Raw genomic sequence first — 15911 nt, forward strand, 5'->3', positions numbered from 1 at the left:
TCCTACATGGGAAGTAGAAAGTAGAAAAAGATAAGATTTCCTGAGTAAATTGGGAGTATGGGGGCCTTGGGAGGAGGGCTGAACAGGGGAGGGGAGAGGCAGGGAGGGGAGCAGAGAAAAATGTAAAGCTCAATAAATATCAATAAAAAAGTGTCTAAGAGCAAAAAAAAAAAAAAGAAACTGTCTCAAAAAAAGGAAGAAAGAAAGAAAAACAAACAAAACCAAGAATCATTAATTATAAAAAGGATGTGTGGTTGGATATTAGAAACATTACATTTCTAAAACTTCTAACTCAAGCACACTTACCTGAGGATTTTCTGGATTGGTGTATACCTATGAAAAATGCATTATAATTAAGTGAGGCTAAGCATTCAGAAAGAACAAAATTGGACATTAAAGTCTTGAGTTGTTCAATAAAACAAAACAAAAAAAACAGAATGACCCTTCTAATAAGAAGTTTACTTCTAGCCAGGTAGTGGTGGCACACACCTTTAATCCCAGCACTGAGGAGGCAGAGGCAGGTGAATCTCTATGAGTTCGAGGCCAGCCTGGTCTACAGAGTGAGTTCCAGGACAACCAAGGCTACACAGAGAAAATTTGTCTTGAAAAACCAAAATAATAACAATAAAATAAAAAATTACTTCTTTTTCTCTAGGACTGAAGAGATGGCTCAGTGGTTAGGAACACTGGCTGTTCTTTCAGAGGACCCAGGTTCAATTCCCAGCACTTACACAGCAGCTTACAACTATCTGTAGCTCTAGTTCTAGGGCATCTGACACCTTCACACAGACATACATGTAGGCAAAATACCAATGCACATAAAAATAAATCCCAAAAATGTGAACTTCTTTTTTCCCACTGGGTATGTCATCTGATTAAATAAAATGAAATAATTTGACAGTTTCAGTATCACTAAGTAAAGAAAAAATTTGACAGTGTTAAAATACACAATTTAAAAGTACTTACAGCTAGAATGATCATCCGTAGCTGAAATACAAGAAAACAAATTAATTAATTGTATTCGGTAAAATGGATTTTTATGATGGATATAAAAATTCTTTGTACTTGCTCAGGGGCTTAGAGCATAGCTCAGCAGTAGAGCACACACTTAGTACATGTGAGACCCTGAGCTCAATCTTTAGTGTTCCCCCAACCCAAGGAGGAACTTTTGTTCTATCTCAACATTTCTTTCTTCTCTCTGTGTGTGTCTGTAGGGGGTAGGTTGTGGCGCTTTTTGAGACAGAGTCTCACTAAGTAGCCTTGACTGTCCTGGAACTTACTATATAAACCAGGCTGGCCTTGAACTCATTGAGATCCACCTGCCTCTGCCTCCCCAGTGCTGAGATTAAAGGCGTGTGCCACCACTGCCTGGCTTCAACATTTATTTCTAAAAACAAGTAACCATTGTGGAAGATACACTTCAAATCATGCCTATTTTCCCAAATAATTTCTTTGGCTTTCTGATGGCTAAGATTCATGTCAGCATTTTATTTCACTGACTTAATCAAATAGAACATTATTACTAGTTAGAAGGTGTGTTGGCACACACTTTAATCCCAGCACTCAAGAGACAGAAGATGGCAGAACACTCAGTTTGAGACCAACCTGGTGTCTATAGTGAGTTCCAGGCTGTCAGAGCTACAAAGTGAAACCCTGACTCAAAAAAGAAATAATTAGGGGGTTGGAGAGATGCTTCAGTGGTTAAGAGCACTGGCTGCTCTTCCAGAGGTCGTGAGTTCAATTCCCACCAACCATATGGTGGCTCACAACCATGGCATGTGGGCATACATGGAAGCAGAATGTTGCATATATAATAAATAAATCTTTTAAAAAAGAAATAATTAAAGTTGTTCTAATTCCCTATAGCTTCTCTAAAAATTATAATGGCATTTCATACTATTGAAAAGAATTTACTTCTTTTTGTTGTTTTTGAGGCAGGGTCTCTCTATGTAGCCTTGGCTGTCTTGGAACTCTCTATGTAGACCAGACTGGTCTCGAACTCACAGAGGTTTGCTTGTCGCTGCCCCCCAAATGAAGGGATTAAAGACCTGTGCCACCATTGCCCAGCAATATTTCTTAATTAAAATCTAAAAATAAGTTTCCTTGGGTTGAGGCTGTATATCAGTGGCAGAGTACTTATCTAATATGTCTAAGGCTCTGAATTCAGTTCTAAGCACAGGAAAAATAAATGTTCCCATGTAATTCAAGTTATGTTGGCACAAATTCTGAAATAGTTAAATTTACATTTCAGGCTTTGATTCAGGGTCTCACTCTGTGCCAGAGTTAGCCTGAACTCATTATATAGCCCAGGCTGGACATGAACTAATGGTGTATGTGAAAATAGTGAAATTTATGGATTTTTTTTAAAGACAGGTTTTCTCTGTGTAACCCTGGCTGTCCTGGAACTCATTCTCTACACCAGGCTGGTCCCAGACTTAGAGATCTGCCTGCCTCTGCATCCCTGGTGCTGTGCTACCACTGCCCCACAATGAAATTTTAATTAAGATTTTACAATAGACTACAAGCCTTTTTACATAGTATCATTTCAAGTAATATGTACAGAGAAGTTTAGTTCTAGCAGAATTTTGGAGGTGAATTTTTATCCCTAGTCCCTAGCTTTTCCATTAAGACAATAAATGTGAAACACCATATACATTCTGGCACATAGGAATGTTGGTAAGCTAGCAATGGTTAGCAAAACATTCGGTAAAAGAAGTAAATACTGCTGTATCCCATACTGGCAATAATTACATGATAGAAAACAGCCTTGAATTCCTGATCCTCTTGTCTCTGCCTTCCATGTTCTAGGTTTGTAGGCATGTACCATCATGGTTAGCAATAAGTAATAATTATTATCATTATCAAGTGCGAGAGGGTCTCACAGTGTATCCCTGTCAGGCCTTGAACTCACAGACATCTGCCTAATACTACCTCTAGAGTGCTAGGATTAAGAGTGTACAAAAGTATTTCTTTTCTTCTTTCTTCCTTTTTTCTTTTCTGTCTCAAAAATTAAAACCAGAACAAATTATTAAAATACTAGTATAAGCATGGATATAGAATACATGCAAAACTAATACAATATTTTAAAACATTTAAGTCCATTTTTGTAAGCTAATATGTGCTATTAATGCTAATAAATGAGTGTTAATTTGTTAAACCTACCTTGGCAAAAATTGTTTAGTATTCATTGCATTAGTTTAAATGAATTAAAGACTGGATTTTAAAATATTCAAATGCATCCAGGTATGGTGACCCATGTCTTTAATATTAGCAGTCAAGGAGGCAAAGGGAGATTGAACTCTTGTGAGTTCAAGGCCAGTCTGGTGTACATAGCAAGTTCCAAGCCAGTCAGAAATATGTAGTGAGATCTTGTCTCAAAAATAAAAAAAACCTCAAATGTGGGCCTGGTAAGCTGGTTCAGCAGTTAAGAGCAGTTATGAATGCTTGCTGTTCTCGAGGACCAGAGTTTGGTTCTCAGCAGTCATAATGGGTAGTTCACAGCAAGTATCTCTAGCTCTGTGAGATCTAACACCCCTATCTGGCCTCCATGGGCACCATCAGACATGAGCACACACATGTACACATGCATACAAATAAAAATAAATCTTTAAATTATTCAAATGCTCAACTTTTTAGTAATTGAGACTGATCTATATCAAGTTAGTTTAAATTACCATCTTACTACTTGACAACTCCTGTTGTAGCTCTAGGGAAGGAAAGAAGAGAGAGTGAAAGACTTACGTATTTCTTCTGTAAAGCATCATAGGATCCTAGCATCCTAAAATAAAAAAGTCGAAGATTTGCTTTTATATTTAATGCATTTTCAGAAAATAATTCTTTTCACAAATCTCTATATTTACCCATACAAAATAAAACTAATAGTCAAATTAAAGCATCTTTCTTATTAACTAGCTTAAAACTGAACAAAATAAAGGTTATAACAGGGGCTGGCGAGATGATCTGGTGGCTGACAGTGCTTACTGCCCTTTTGGAGGACCTGGGTTTTAATCCCAGCACCCCTAAGGCACTTCACAACTGCCTAGAACTACAGTTACATTCTCTTTTGCTCGTCTTGGACTTCTGAACTCACATGGTACACATACATGTATTCATGCACATACACATAAAAGTTTTTTCCCAGCACTCAGGAGGCAGAGGCAGGCAGATCAGCCTGGTCTAAAGAGTGAGTTCCAGGACAGTCAGGGCTACACAGAGGAAACCCTGTCTTAAAATACAAAACAAAATAAAGAAAAACTGTAACAATGAAGCAGAAATATGGAGATGGAGGACAGAAAGAAAACTATAAAATATCCAGTAGCTATTTGTAGAGCTATAATAGAAAAATGAATCCTATTTACATGGAGCATGAAATAAAAAAATTAATGCCTATATTTAAAGAACTAAAAACATAGTACCCAGAGCTAAAAGGTTAGTCACCAAAATCTGGTTATACACTGAAAAGTATTCAATGTACAAAAAGTAGTCCTCACACCCCCTTCAGCAAAAAATGCCTGGATGGTGGTGGTGCACGCCTTTAATCCCAGCACGTGTGGGGCAGAAGCAGGTGGATCTCTGTGGCCAGTCTGGTCTGCAGGGCTAGTTTCAGGACAGAGAGGGCTGTTACACAGAGAAACCCTGTCTCAAAACACCAAAAAAAAAAAAAAAGAAAGAAAAAAAGAAAAGAAAAAGAAAAGTAGTGATTATCTGCCTTTAGGCATTCTTTTACTTACCACTTCACTAACTGTGAAGAACCTGGACAATTTTTATCTTCTTTTAGAATTTTGACACAAAGATCTAAATAAAAATGAAATATAGAAGTACTTATAAATAGTTGATTTAATTATATTTATTAGCATTACATGTGAATGTGTATGGGTACACATGTAGTGATATCATGTTTGTGCTTTAACAAATCTGAAGATCAGAGTGCAGAGGTAAGTCACTAGAGGCCAGGGAGTGGTGGCACACACCTTTAATCCCAGGACTTTGGAGACAGAGGCAGAAGGATCTCTGTTAGTTCAAAGCCACCATGTGCTACACAAAATTGATCCAGTCTGACCAAGTTCACACAAAGGCGATCCCATACCTTTAATCCCAGCACTAGGGAGGTGGAGATAGGAGTGATATGGCTGGGCAGAGAGAGGAATATAAGGCGGGAGGAGACAGGAGCTCAGTGCAGTCTGAGTTTTGGTGGAGAAAGACGGAGTCTGGAGATGCAGTCTGAGGACAGGATTGCCCCTTCCTTCTGAGAAGTAAAAGTCTCTCTAGTGTCTGGCTGCACTGCTTCTCTGATCCTTCAGCTTTCACTTCCCGAGAACTGACTCCAAGTTTTTATTATTAGGAACAGTTAGAATTCATGCTACATACACTTGTTTTAAACACGTATGTGTGGCAGGCAGAAACTTTTTTTTTTGAATTTTCGAGACAAGGTTTCTCCGTAGCTTTTGGTTCCTGTCCTGGAACTAGCTCTTGTAGACCAGGCTGGCCTTGAACTCACAGAGATCTGCCTGCCTCTGCCTCCCGAGTGCTGGGATTAAATGCGTGTGCCACCACTGCCCAGCAGGCAGAGACTTTTGAGAGCTGGTTCTCTCCTTCTACCATGTGGGCAATGGGAACTCAAATCATATCATCAGGTTTGATGGCAAGTACCTTTAACAGTTAAGCTATTTTGTCAGCCTCAACAGTAAATTTTAAATTACATTTAAGTGCCGGGCGATGGTGGCGCACGCCTTTAATCCCAGCACTCGGGAGGCAGAGGCAGGCGGATCTCTGTGAGTTCGAGACCAGCCTGGTCTACAGAGCTAGTTCCAGGACAGGCTCCAAAACCACAGAGAAACCCTGTCTCGAAAAACCAAAAAAAAAAAAATTACATTTACTTTCTTTAGCTATAAATAAATAGGTATATTATTTTTTGAGGCAGGGTCTCACTATGTAGCCCAGGTTGGTCTTGAAATCAACAGTTCCTCTGCCTTAACTTACCCAGTTATTGGGATTACACAAGTGTGTGCCACCCACCTGGTTCAATATATGCATATTATTAGTGGCAACTTTATAATAATTGGGACTCATTATAAAATGCCATCCTAATGATTAAGAATTTAAGTTGATGGGTGAAGCTTTTCCTGTTTCTGTGACTTAGTTGGTAAGAAGTTTGTAAGTGCTTGTCTAACATTCACAAAGTGATCCTGACCTCCAAGTAAACTGGGTGTAGAGGTTCATGCCTACAATTTCTGCCCTCAGAAGAAGGTAGAGGAAGTAGGAACCCAGTGTGAGGCCAGCCTCAGCTATATAACCAGTGCAAGGGCAGCCTTAACTACCTAAGTAAGATTGTCTGAAAAAAAGGTGATGGTGAGAGTCAGAATAAATAGCTCAGTATTAAGAGCACCTAGGTTAGAGTCCCAGCACCCAAGTGGCAGTTCATGGTAACTAGTTCCAGAGGATCTGATGCCCTTTCTGGTCTCCAAGAGCACCAGGTACACATATGGTACACATATATACATGCAGGCAAAACAACCACATAAAAAATTTTAGATATATTTTCATATAATCATTTTCCAACAGTCTTAGAATGTTTGCTATGAACTCTTATTCTACTGAAAAAATTTTAACTAGGCCTGTAGTAATAAGGAGCGGCCGCGGGGCTGCATCCCCAACACCCCAGCCGCCTGCTCGGCTAGCTTATGCCCCGAAATAATTACATGGACACTGTATTCTTTTAATCACTGCTTGGCCCATTTCTATCTAGCCCTTACTGGCTAATTCTGATATCCCGATCAACCCATTTCTAATAAACTGTAGCATCGGTCTTACTGGGAAGATTCTAGCCTAAGTCCATCCTGGGTCGGAGCTTCATGCGTGCGTCTGCCCAGGAGCTGGGAGCATGGCGTCTCTCTCTGAGGCATCTGCTCCCGAGAGGAGAGCTGTGGAGTCTGAGCTCACTTCCTCTTCCTCCCGGCATTCTGTTCTGTTTACTCCACCTACCTATGTCCTAACCAATAAAATGGGCCAAGGCAGTTCCTTTATTAGCCAATGACCTTCCTCCATCATAGGCCAAAAGTTTACTCTCAAATATAAACACTCTGCAGAAACACAAAGGACTGAGCATCACTCTTCGATTCTTTACCTCACAAACAGGGATGACATCCAGTTTATAGACTGTAGTGTGTTTGCTAGTTTTATGTCAAACTTGACACAAGCTAGAGTTATTGAGAGGAGGGAACCTCAACTGAGAAAATGGCACCATAAGATCTGGCTGTAAGACGTTTTCCTAATTAGTAATTGTGGGTGGTGCTGCCCCCTGGGTTGGTGGTCCTGGGTTGTATAGGAAAGTAGTTTGAGCAAGCCATGAGGAGCAAGCCAGTAAGTCTCTGCATCAGCTCCTGCCTCCAGGTTCTGGCCTGGCTTGACTTCCTGTCCTGACTTCCTTCAGTGATGGACTACAGTATGAACGCGTAAGCTAAATAAACCCTTTCCTCCCCAACTTGCTTTTGGTCATGGTGTGTCATCATAGCAATAGTAACCCTAAGTAGGACATTTAGTATTTGAATTGACAAGATATTATGCATAACATGGTGGTTGGTATAATGTCCAGCATGTAGTTAGTGCATAATTTTATGCACATACCATCTATGTGCCAGGAAAGAAATTACTGTAGTATAAACTGAATGTGTTATGCTTCTTTTGGAAAAGAAATTTTTGTTGTCATTGTTTTATTTTGTATCTCTGGCTATTCTGAAACTCTCTATGTATCCAGGCTGACTTTCAAACTCAAGAGATTCACCTACCTCAGCCTCCCAAGTACTGAGACTAAGGACATGAGCCACCACACTCAGCTTATGAGTTTCATTTTTTTTTTGACGTAGGATTTCAAGTATCTCAGGGCAGGCTCGCAACTTGCCATGAAGCTGAGGATGAACTTGAACTCTTGATTCTTCGGACCCTACCTTCCAAATGCTGGAACAATAGATGTGTGGCACCACACCTGGCTATATTTTGCTTCTTTAAAATTGCATAAATTCTATATGGTGCCACTATAAAAGTTTTAAGTAACAGGGTTTTTAGATCTGTTTGAATTATTAAAGGTCTAATGTCAGGTGAAGTTATACTTGCAAAATTGAGGGGGGAATTACAATTAAGTGGCTTCAAAAAGTATTTAACATCCCTAAAAAAAACATTTGAAGGCTAGAGACATAGCCCAATGTTTGTTTGTTTTTTCGAGACAGGGTTTCTCCGTGTAATAGTCCTGGCTGTCCTGAAACTAGGTCTTGTAGACCAGGCTGGCCTCGAACTCACAGAGATCCGCCTGCCTCTGCCTCCCGAGTGCTGGGATTAAAGGCATGCACCACCACTGCCCAGCCACAACAATGAAATATTTTTCAGCAGTGAAAAGTAATCAATTATTAATCCATGTTACAGCATTATGGTGATTTAAATGAGTCAGTCAGAAAGAACATACTGCACGATTCCCCTTATGAAAATATCCAGAATAGGTATCAAACTGAAGCTGAAACTAGTTGTCTATAACTAGGAAGATTGAGAGGAGAACGATTTATTGTGGATGTATTTCTTTTGGGCAGTGGTGAAATGCTCTAAAATTATGGTGGTAATTGCATACTGCTGTGAACACTTAATTATTGAAATAAACACATTGGTGAATTATCAGGTTATGTGAATTACATCAATAAAATTACTATCAAAATCACATTCTCTAAGTAAAAAACCAAGAAGTTCTTAAATATAATAATAAAAATATAATAATAATTATAAATTACCATCCAGGTATCTTGTCCCATAAGCACGTTCTGGAAATATCCCTCTCAAATAGGTGATGCAGGATACGGAAACGGCTAGGAGCCTCTTCACAAACATCAAAGACTGATGCTCAGTTGCTATCTTACTGGGAAATACCAATGCACTCTAAAATTCAAGGGAAATTAAAGCATCTTGAGTCACATTTGTTGAAAACAAAGCTTCCCTAAGTTTAAAAGCAGAGTGATGGGGAAGCCTTGTTAACCAATTATCTTTAAGAGGTGGGACCAAGTTAGGATGTGGCTTTCTGGGACCTGGAGGAAAAACAGGTCCCAGAAAGTGCCCAGGTGAACTCTCTCTGTGGTTCCCTCGCCACACAGCTGAGCTTGGACTTCTCATTCCAGTTTCGTGAGTTTTCCCCTTATAATAAAAAAAAAATTAAGTTGTTTATCTTTAAACTAGCCTGATTATTTCCTGAATCAAGTTAGTTTCTACAGCAGAATCTAGTTGTGGATAAGTACAGTGGTTTCCCAAATAATTCTCCAAGATCATCATCCCCAGAAAGCCGCTGCAGCTTTTAAGATGTGTTCAGGGTAATAGACCAAAAATAAAGCAAAATGCTTAATGGTCTTAAGAATCCTTGAGATTTGATGGGTGTGGTGGCACATGCCTTTAATACCAGCACTTGGGAGGCAGAGGCAGCTAGCCTGTTCTCCACAGAGCAGCCAGGCTGTTATACAGAAAAACCTTGTTTTGAAAAGAATCCTCGAGATTAACTGAAAATGCAAATGTCAGAGTAGATAATATTAATTCTTTAGTCATTGACTAGGATGAACACAGATTAAGAATAATGCAAGATTCTATGCAAACACCATTAATTTCTCTGTCTCTGAGTTATAGACATTTTCCTAGTATGGATTGCTGTAAACAATTTCATAAAAGCAGTGGAATAACATTCATTAATATCTAATATAAACTAAATTTGAATGAGCATGGTGATTTTGCTTTGTTTTTTGAGACAGGGTCTCACTATGTCACCTTGGCTAGCCCTTTATAAAGACCAGGATGACCTCAAACTCAGAGATCCACTTGTCTTTGTCTCCCAAACGCTGAGATCAAAGGCATGTGCCACCATCTTAGCTAGATAAACATTTTAAATTGAGCAAGTATTTTCCTAGTTTCTATAATCAAGCCCATGTAGATAAGACCTTATATATTTAACCCTATACAAATGAAAAAGAAAATCAATGATTCTAGACCAGTCCAGCTTGTTATTTTCTGCAGAGTACAAAGTAAACTGGGATGCTTTTCTCTTAAGTTGACAGCACATATAAAATTTTCAAAAAGATAAATAATAGTGGCATGTTATGCATCAAAAGCAATAAGAGCTTCTTCAGGTTCTGTAGTGATCTGAAGAAAATTGTAACATGTCCATTAAAAAAAGTAAAAAACAAAATTTCAGAAAAATAATAATTAACTGTTGTGATACCTGGCACCATATCTTAAAAAATTATCTCCTCAATCATCATCTGCAAAGAAAACATCCTGAGTAATACATTTAAAAGTAGCTCTAAGCTGGGCGGTGGTGGCGCAGAGCAGAGGCAGGTGGATCTCTGTGAGTTCAAGGCCAGCCTAGTCTACAAGAGCTAGTTCCAGGACAGGCTCCAAAACCACAGAGAAACCCTCTTTTGAAAAACCAAAAAAGGAAAAAAAATAGTCGCTTTAAAAACAAAGTAGCTCTAGCAAAGCATGGTCACCATAGCTTAAGTAATAGCAGGCGTATCTATTTTACATCCACAGAGGTATAATACTGGCCCACAGCTAGAGTAATCAGGATACAAATGAAGAGACATTATTTGAGACTTGATTCAATTTTTCTGGCAAAGGGTCCAAAGGGCAGTATGATAAACTCTGTAAAGAAACGCACTTTAGGGGCTGGAGAGAGGGCTCAGCAGTCCGAGCCCTGGCTGTGTTCTAGAGGACTCGGGTTTGATTCCCTGCATCCACAAGGTGGCTAGCAACTGTCTGTAACATTAGTTCCAGGAGATCTGACAGCACTGTATCCACATAGTGCACAGGCATATATGCAGACAAACCACACGTATTATTATAAATAGAAAAGAAATGCATTTTGAGCCAGATGTGGTAGCATATGCATTTTTAATCCCAGTTCTCAAGGAGCAGAGACAGGTGGATCACTGTAAGTGGAGTCTGGTTATATTGAGAGTTTCAGGCCAGCCAGGTGAGATGCAGCCATAGTGAGATGCTGTCTAAAATGATAATAATAATAATAGTGGGGAACAGAGAGATGGCTCAGCGGTTAAGAGCACTAGCCGTTCCTCCACAGGTCCTGAGTTCAATTCCCAGCAACCACATGATGGCTCACAACTATCTATCATGAGATCTGGTGCCCTCTTCTGGCATACAGGCACACATGCATGCACAACACTGTATACATAATAAATCTTTAAATAATAATAACAACAACAAAGAGAAATACACTCTCTTAGATTTTCTCTCATTAGTGGTACATTTTTAAGTATTCACTCTCTTCATAAACAGAAGCTAAACAGCATTTTTATGAAAAATAAAATCCCCTAAAACAAAGCACAAGCACAGCATTCAAGCAGATGTTACTTGCACTTTACAGGTGTCACGCTTGGCTGGTGAGCTCCAAGGAAAAAAGGAGATGCCACTGAATGGATCGCTTGCCATAACATACCAAATGTCCAAAAAAATTCTACATTACTTCTTTCCTTTTTTTAAAAAAAGATTTATTAATTATGTATACAGCATTTGCCTGCATGTATCTCGAAGAATAGTCAGTGCTCTTAACCTCTGAGCCATCTCTTAGCTCACTTCTTCCCTTTTAAGGTGTCCTGGTATCATTAAAGCCTAAAATATCGAATTCTTTTAAACAGAAAAATATTTATGGCTTCAAGAAACAAGAAACTCAGCTAAAGCAGGCCATGGGTGATGAATGCTTTTAATCCCAGCACTCCGGAGGCAGAGGCAGATGGATCGCTGTGAATCTGAGGTCAACCTGGTCTACAGAGCTACTCCTAGAATAGCTGGGGCTACTCAAAGAAACCCTGTCTAAAAAAAAAAACCAAAGCAAAAAACAAAAGAAAAAAAAAGAAGAAAGAAAGTGACTTAGCTAAATTAATACAATTTAAGTAATAAGAAATCATACCATGGAAGTTGTCCTCCGCAACTGCATAGTGGCCATCTTCCAAGAAAATGTTTTCTTCAACCATGTAACACAAATACAAATTTTAATTTCAGCTTTAATTTTTACCTCTAGAACTCTACTACATGAGATTTTTAACTTAATAAATTTCAGAAATTTACTTAAAATAGAATCTTTAAAAATGACAGTGTATAGTCCCAGGATTGTAGTATATTCCTGTAATTCTAACACGTGGGAGGCTGTAAAAGTTTATCCTTGGCTAGTTAGCAAGTTGCAGACCAATCAAGGCTACCTGAGACCCTGGGGTTTTTTGGGGGCAGGGGTTTTGCCTGATAATTTAAAAAAATATCAAAAAATATTATTTTTATTTTTTTTATTTTTGGTTTTTTCGAGACAGGGTTTCTCTGTGGTTTTGGAGCCTGTCCTGGAACTAGCTCTTGTAGACCAGGCTGGTCTCGAACTCACAGAGATCCGCCTGCCTCTGCCTCCCGAGTGCTGGGATTAAAGGCGTGCGCCACCACCGCCCGGCTCAAAAAATATTTTAATCAGGTGATTTGTTTATCAGAGCTCAGTATAAACTGTCTACTCTGGAGCTATAAAATGGCAAACAGGGAGGATACAGGATGCCTCTATCCTGATGACCCAAGTTGGGAGGACCAACAAGATAGGGGAAAAGAGATTCCCACAAGTCTTTGGACTTTTACACCACGCTCCATAGCACGACGTATGCCACACACCCCCTCATAAAATGTAACATAAACATTTTTAAGGCAACAGAAATATTTTTTCAGTAGTTTTTTAAATCTTTTTTTTTTGAGATAGACTTTCATGTAGCCCAGGCTGGACTCTTCTAGCTAGCAGAGAAAGATTTAAACAGGGTCTCTCTGTGTAGCTCTGGCTGTCCTGGAACTCTTATGTAGACAGGGCTGGCCTCGAACTCACAGACACACTAGCCTCTGCCTCCCTGGGCTTAACCTTGAGTTTCTGACCCTCCTGCCTTCACCTCCCCAGTGCCGCCATGCATCATTTATTCTAAAATTTTACTTTTATTTATATTTTGAGACACAGTTTCTGGCTAGCCTGCAGCTCGCTGCGGAGACCACAGTGGCCCAAAACCCGCCTGCCCATTAAATTCTTTTAATGGCTGATTCTGAAGTCTCAACTGTCCCAGAAAACAGACTTAAATTTCCTTGCACTCTAGTCCCAGCTCATCTGTTAACACAATTCAACCAGCCTTCGGCACAGAATAAGCCAACGGTCAGCACTATGGCGCCGGCCACCGTCGCCCCTCAGGAACCTCGGGGACACGCACAGCCTCCTGACCACAGGGACCCTGGGAGGGAGAGGGGCCGCGGGGAGGAGACGAAGGGGTGGAAAAGCTGAGAGACCCGAGCCCAAAGTAAACATAAGTTACGCAAAGCCTGAGAGACCGGGAGACGACGACAAGATGAGGCACGGTGCACGACAGTCGCTTCAGCTTCAACGCGTGGGCTCTGCGCATGCGCCTCAACTGTCTCGGGCACGTGGCGCGCACTTAGACCTTCAGGCGAGATCGTGCTTCCCGCCAAAAGCTGCGCAACGCCTGCCGGGAGCCCTGCGCGAGGCCTGCCGGGAGCTCTGCTCGCGGGGCGGCGCGGTCGTGCTGTTCCCAGCAGGCGCTTAGACCGGTGAAGGCGTAGAGCATTCTCGAGGCCACAGTGTCTCCAGACACCATTTGCTCTGGCTTTGGTGGTTTTCTGGCTGTAAATTTTGTTCTAATTTTTCGAATTATTATTGCGTGTGTGCACCCTGGTGTGCACACACGGGCCAGAGGACAATATGCGCACGTGCAGACCGCAGCGCATGCGCGTGGGAATCAAAGGCTAACGTGAAGCCAGTTCTCCTCTTCCAGCGTGTGGAGCCCGTTGTCAGGCTCGTCAACAGGGCCTTTTCCTGCTGAGCCGTCTCACCCGCCCCAGGGCTTTTATTTTTGAGACTTATTCTCCCCGTGTATCCGAAGCAGTTCTCCAATGGTCCTCCCTGCTTTTCCCTCCCCCGTAACTGGATGTCCAGCCCTATGTCACCATCTTACTTTACTTAGATATTTCTTCTAATCTAACTGGGGCAGTGGGTAGCTTTGAAAACAATTTATATCTCATGTAGAAATAAAATTAAGTTCTATTTTTGGAGTGGCCAGTTCTGGCATTCAGGTTTGTGGGTGGTTGCCAGACTGCTGGTCCTTCTTCAGGCTACCCAGAGGACCCCAGTACTGCTTCCCAAGACTGTTTTGAAAACACAGTTTCCAGGCGGTCAAAATGTCTCAGCTGGGTAAAGGCACGTCCTACCAAGCGTGGTGAACTGATATTGATTCCTGGAAGCTACCAAGTGAGAGAAGCGTGGGTGCCCACACAGGCAAATAAATAAAGATTAGGGAAGACGGCACCGTTCTAGAGGGAAAAAGCTGTCTGAGAAGGCTGACGGAACCGATGCGTCTGTGGGTGGGAGGTTCTATATGGAGACTCTGTGGTTCTCACAGTCGGAACGGCATATGCCATGTGTCAGTTGTGGATTCGTTCTGCAAGAAGCAGGGCAGGCTTCAGTCAGCACGGTCATGGCTTTGTTCGACTTATTTCTCTGTGGATCAGCAATCTTTGTCACGGAGCTCTGAGCTCTTGTTTGGGGATATCAGTACTTATTGCCTAGTGTTAACGGCCATCTATAAACAGACCCCAAAGCTTTTACTAGTTTGTGTGTATAAGTGTCTGCATGTATGTACGTGCACCACGTGCGTGGCTGGTGCTCTCAGAAATCAGAAGAGGAAACTGGATGCTGTGGAACAAAGATTACAGATGGTTGTGAGTCACCATGTGGGTGTCAAGAAGTGAACCCAGGTCCTCTGCGAGAGCATGAGTACTCTTGCCCAGCGAACCATCTCTCCCTCTCCAGACCCCAATAGAGCAGTTTTAACCATAGAAGAAGCATTAGGATGACGTGTAGCTGGAGACTGTATGGCAGGCAATGGAAGCTTCTTCCCTTACTGTGTACTCTCTCATACGCTTTGACATAGTTTCGTCACGAGGAAATGAACACCACAAGTAGGGAAAGGCTGCCCAAAGTTATTAGTGTAGGAGGCATGTAGCTCACAGGATGTAGCTCACAGATAAGCACTAGGGAAAACTGACATGTTAAACCCACGGGCTGTCTTTTCAAAGGGAGAGGTGTAAACCTGTTTTCCACCCAGAAGGCTAGGAACAGATGGGGTGAATTTTGCACTATCTGTGTAGCCAGGCCACACCATCTCCCCCAGACCCTTATCTTGGCCTTGTCTCTCTTCATCTACAGTGCTATCATCTTCCCCCAGACCCTTATCTTGGGCTTGTCTCTCTTCATCTACAGTGCTACCATCTTCTCTCCCCACACTCTTATCATGAGCCTGTTTCATCAGCTAACCTATCATTATGGAAGACATCACTTGTGCTTTACAAAGATTTTTGATGTAGTCATGTCTTAAGCTTTCTTGTATACATCAGATTAATTATCAATATAAAGCCTTGTTCCAAATTGTGCTGTCCTTAAATATGCCAAAAATTAACTACCTGCTGTCAGACTCTCGAAGTTTGAACCAACACCAGTTACTGAGTCATTTTGAACGGATCTATCTTCTTTCCTCTTGTATACCAACACTTGGTCTTGGTGGTCTCAGACACCCCCACAGTTCAGTATGAAGAATAATGAAGACTAAAATCTTGTTTTCAGGATCAAAAATGTTGAAAATCTTACTCTAATGCTTACCATGTTTTTTACTCACATTTAAAAACTTCCAAGAGTTTTCAAATATTACATCTCTTCTCTAAGAACCTTGTGAGAGAGACAGGTATCACCCCTTCCTGCATTCTCTCTCTTCCTCCTCTGTCCACCCCCATCCCTTCCTCCCCCACCTCTCTGTTTTTCTTTTTTCTCTTTCTTTTTTTGGTTTTTCAAGAAAGGGTTTATC

General features: G+C 41.0%; 1 protein-coding gene across 1 annotated transcript in view; it reads right to left on the reverse strand.

Moving 5' to 3' along the window:
- Hormad1 (HORMA domain containing 1) overlaps window positions 1-11977 on the reverse strand; it is a 30695-nt gene extending 18718 nt beyond the window's left edge. Inside the window, exons 1-6 of the mRNA XM_075979068.1 lie at window positions 11942-11977; window positions 8772-8916; window positions 4731-4794; window positions 3742-3778; window positions 967-987; window positions 307-333 (exon numbers count right to left, since the gene is read on the reverse strand). Of these exons, the coding sequence (XP_075835183.1) occupies window positions 307-333; window positions 967-987; window positions 3742-3778; window positions 4731-4794; window positions 8772-8916; window positions 11942-11977 (330 nt within the window). The remainder of the gene's footprint in view (window positions 1-306; window positions 334-966; window positions 988-3741; window positions 3779-4730; window positions 4795-8771; window positions 8917-11941) is intronic.
- Between the last annotated feature and the right edge of the window lie 3934 nt (window positions 11978-15911).

This window comes from Microtus pennsylvanicus, chromosome 7 (genome assembly GCF_037038515.1).
Source record: "Microtus pennsylvanicus isolate mMicPen1 chromosome 7, mMicPen1.hap1, whole genome shotgun sequence".
Lineage (NCBI taxonomy): Eukaryota > Metazoa > Chordata > Mammalia > Rodentia > Cricetidae > Microtus > Microtus pennsylvanicus.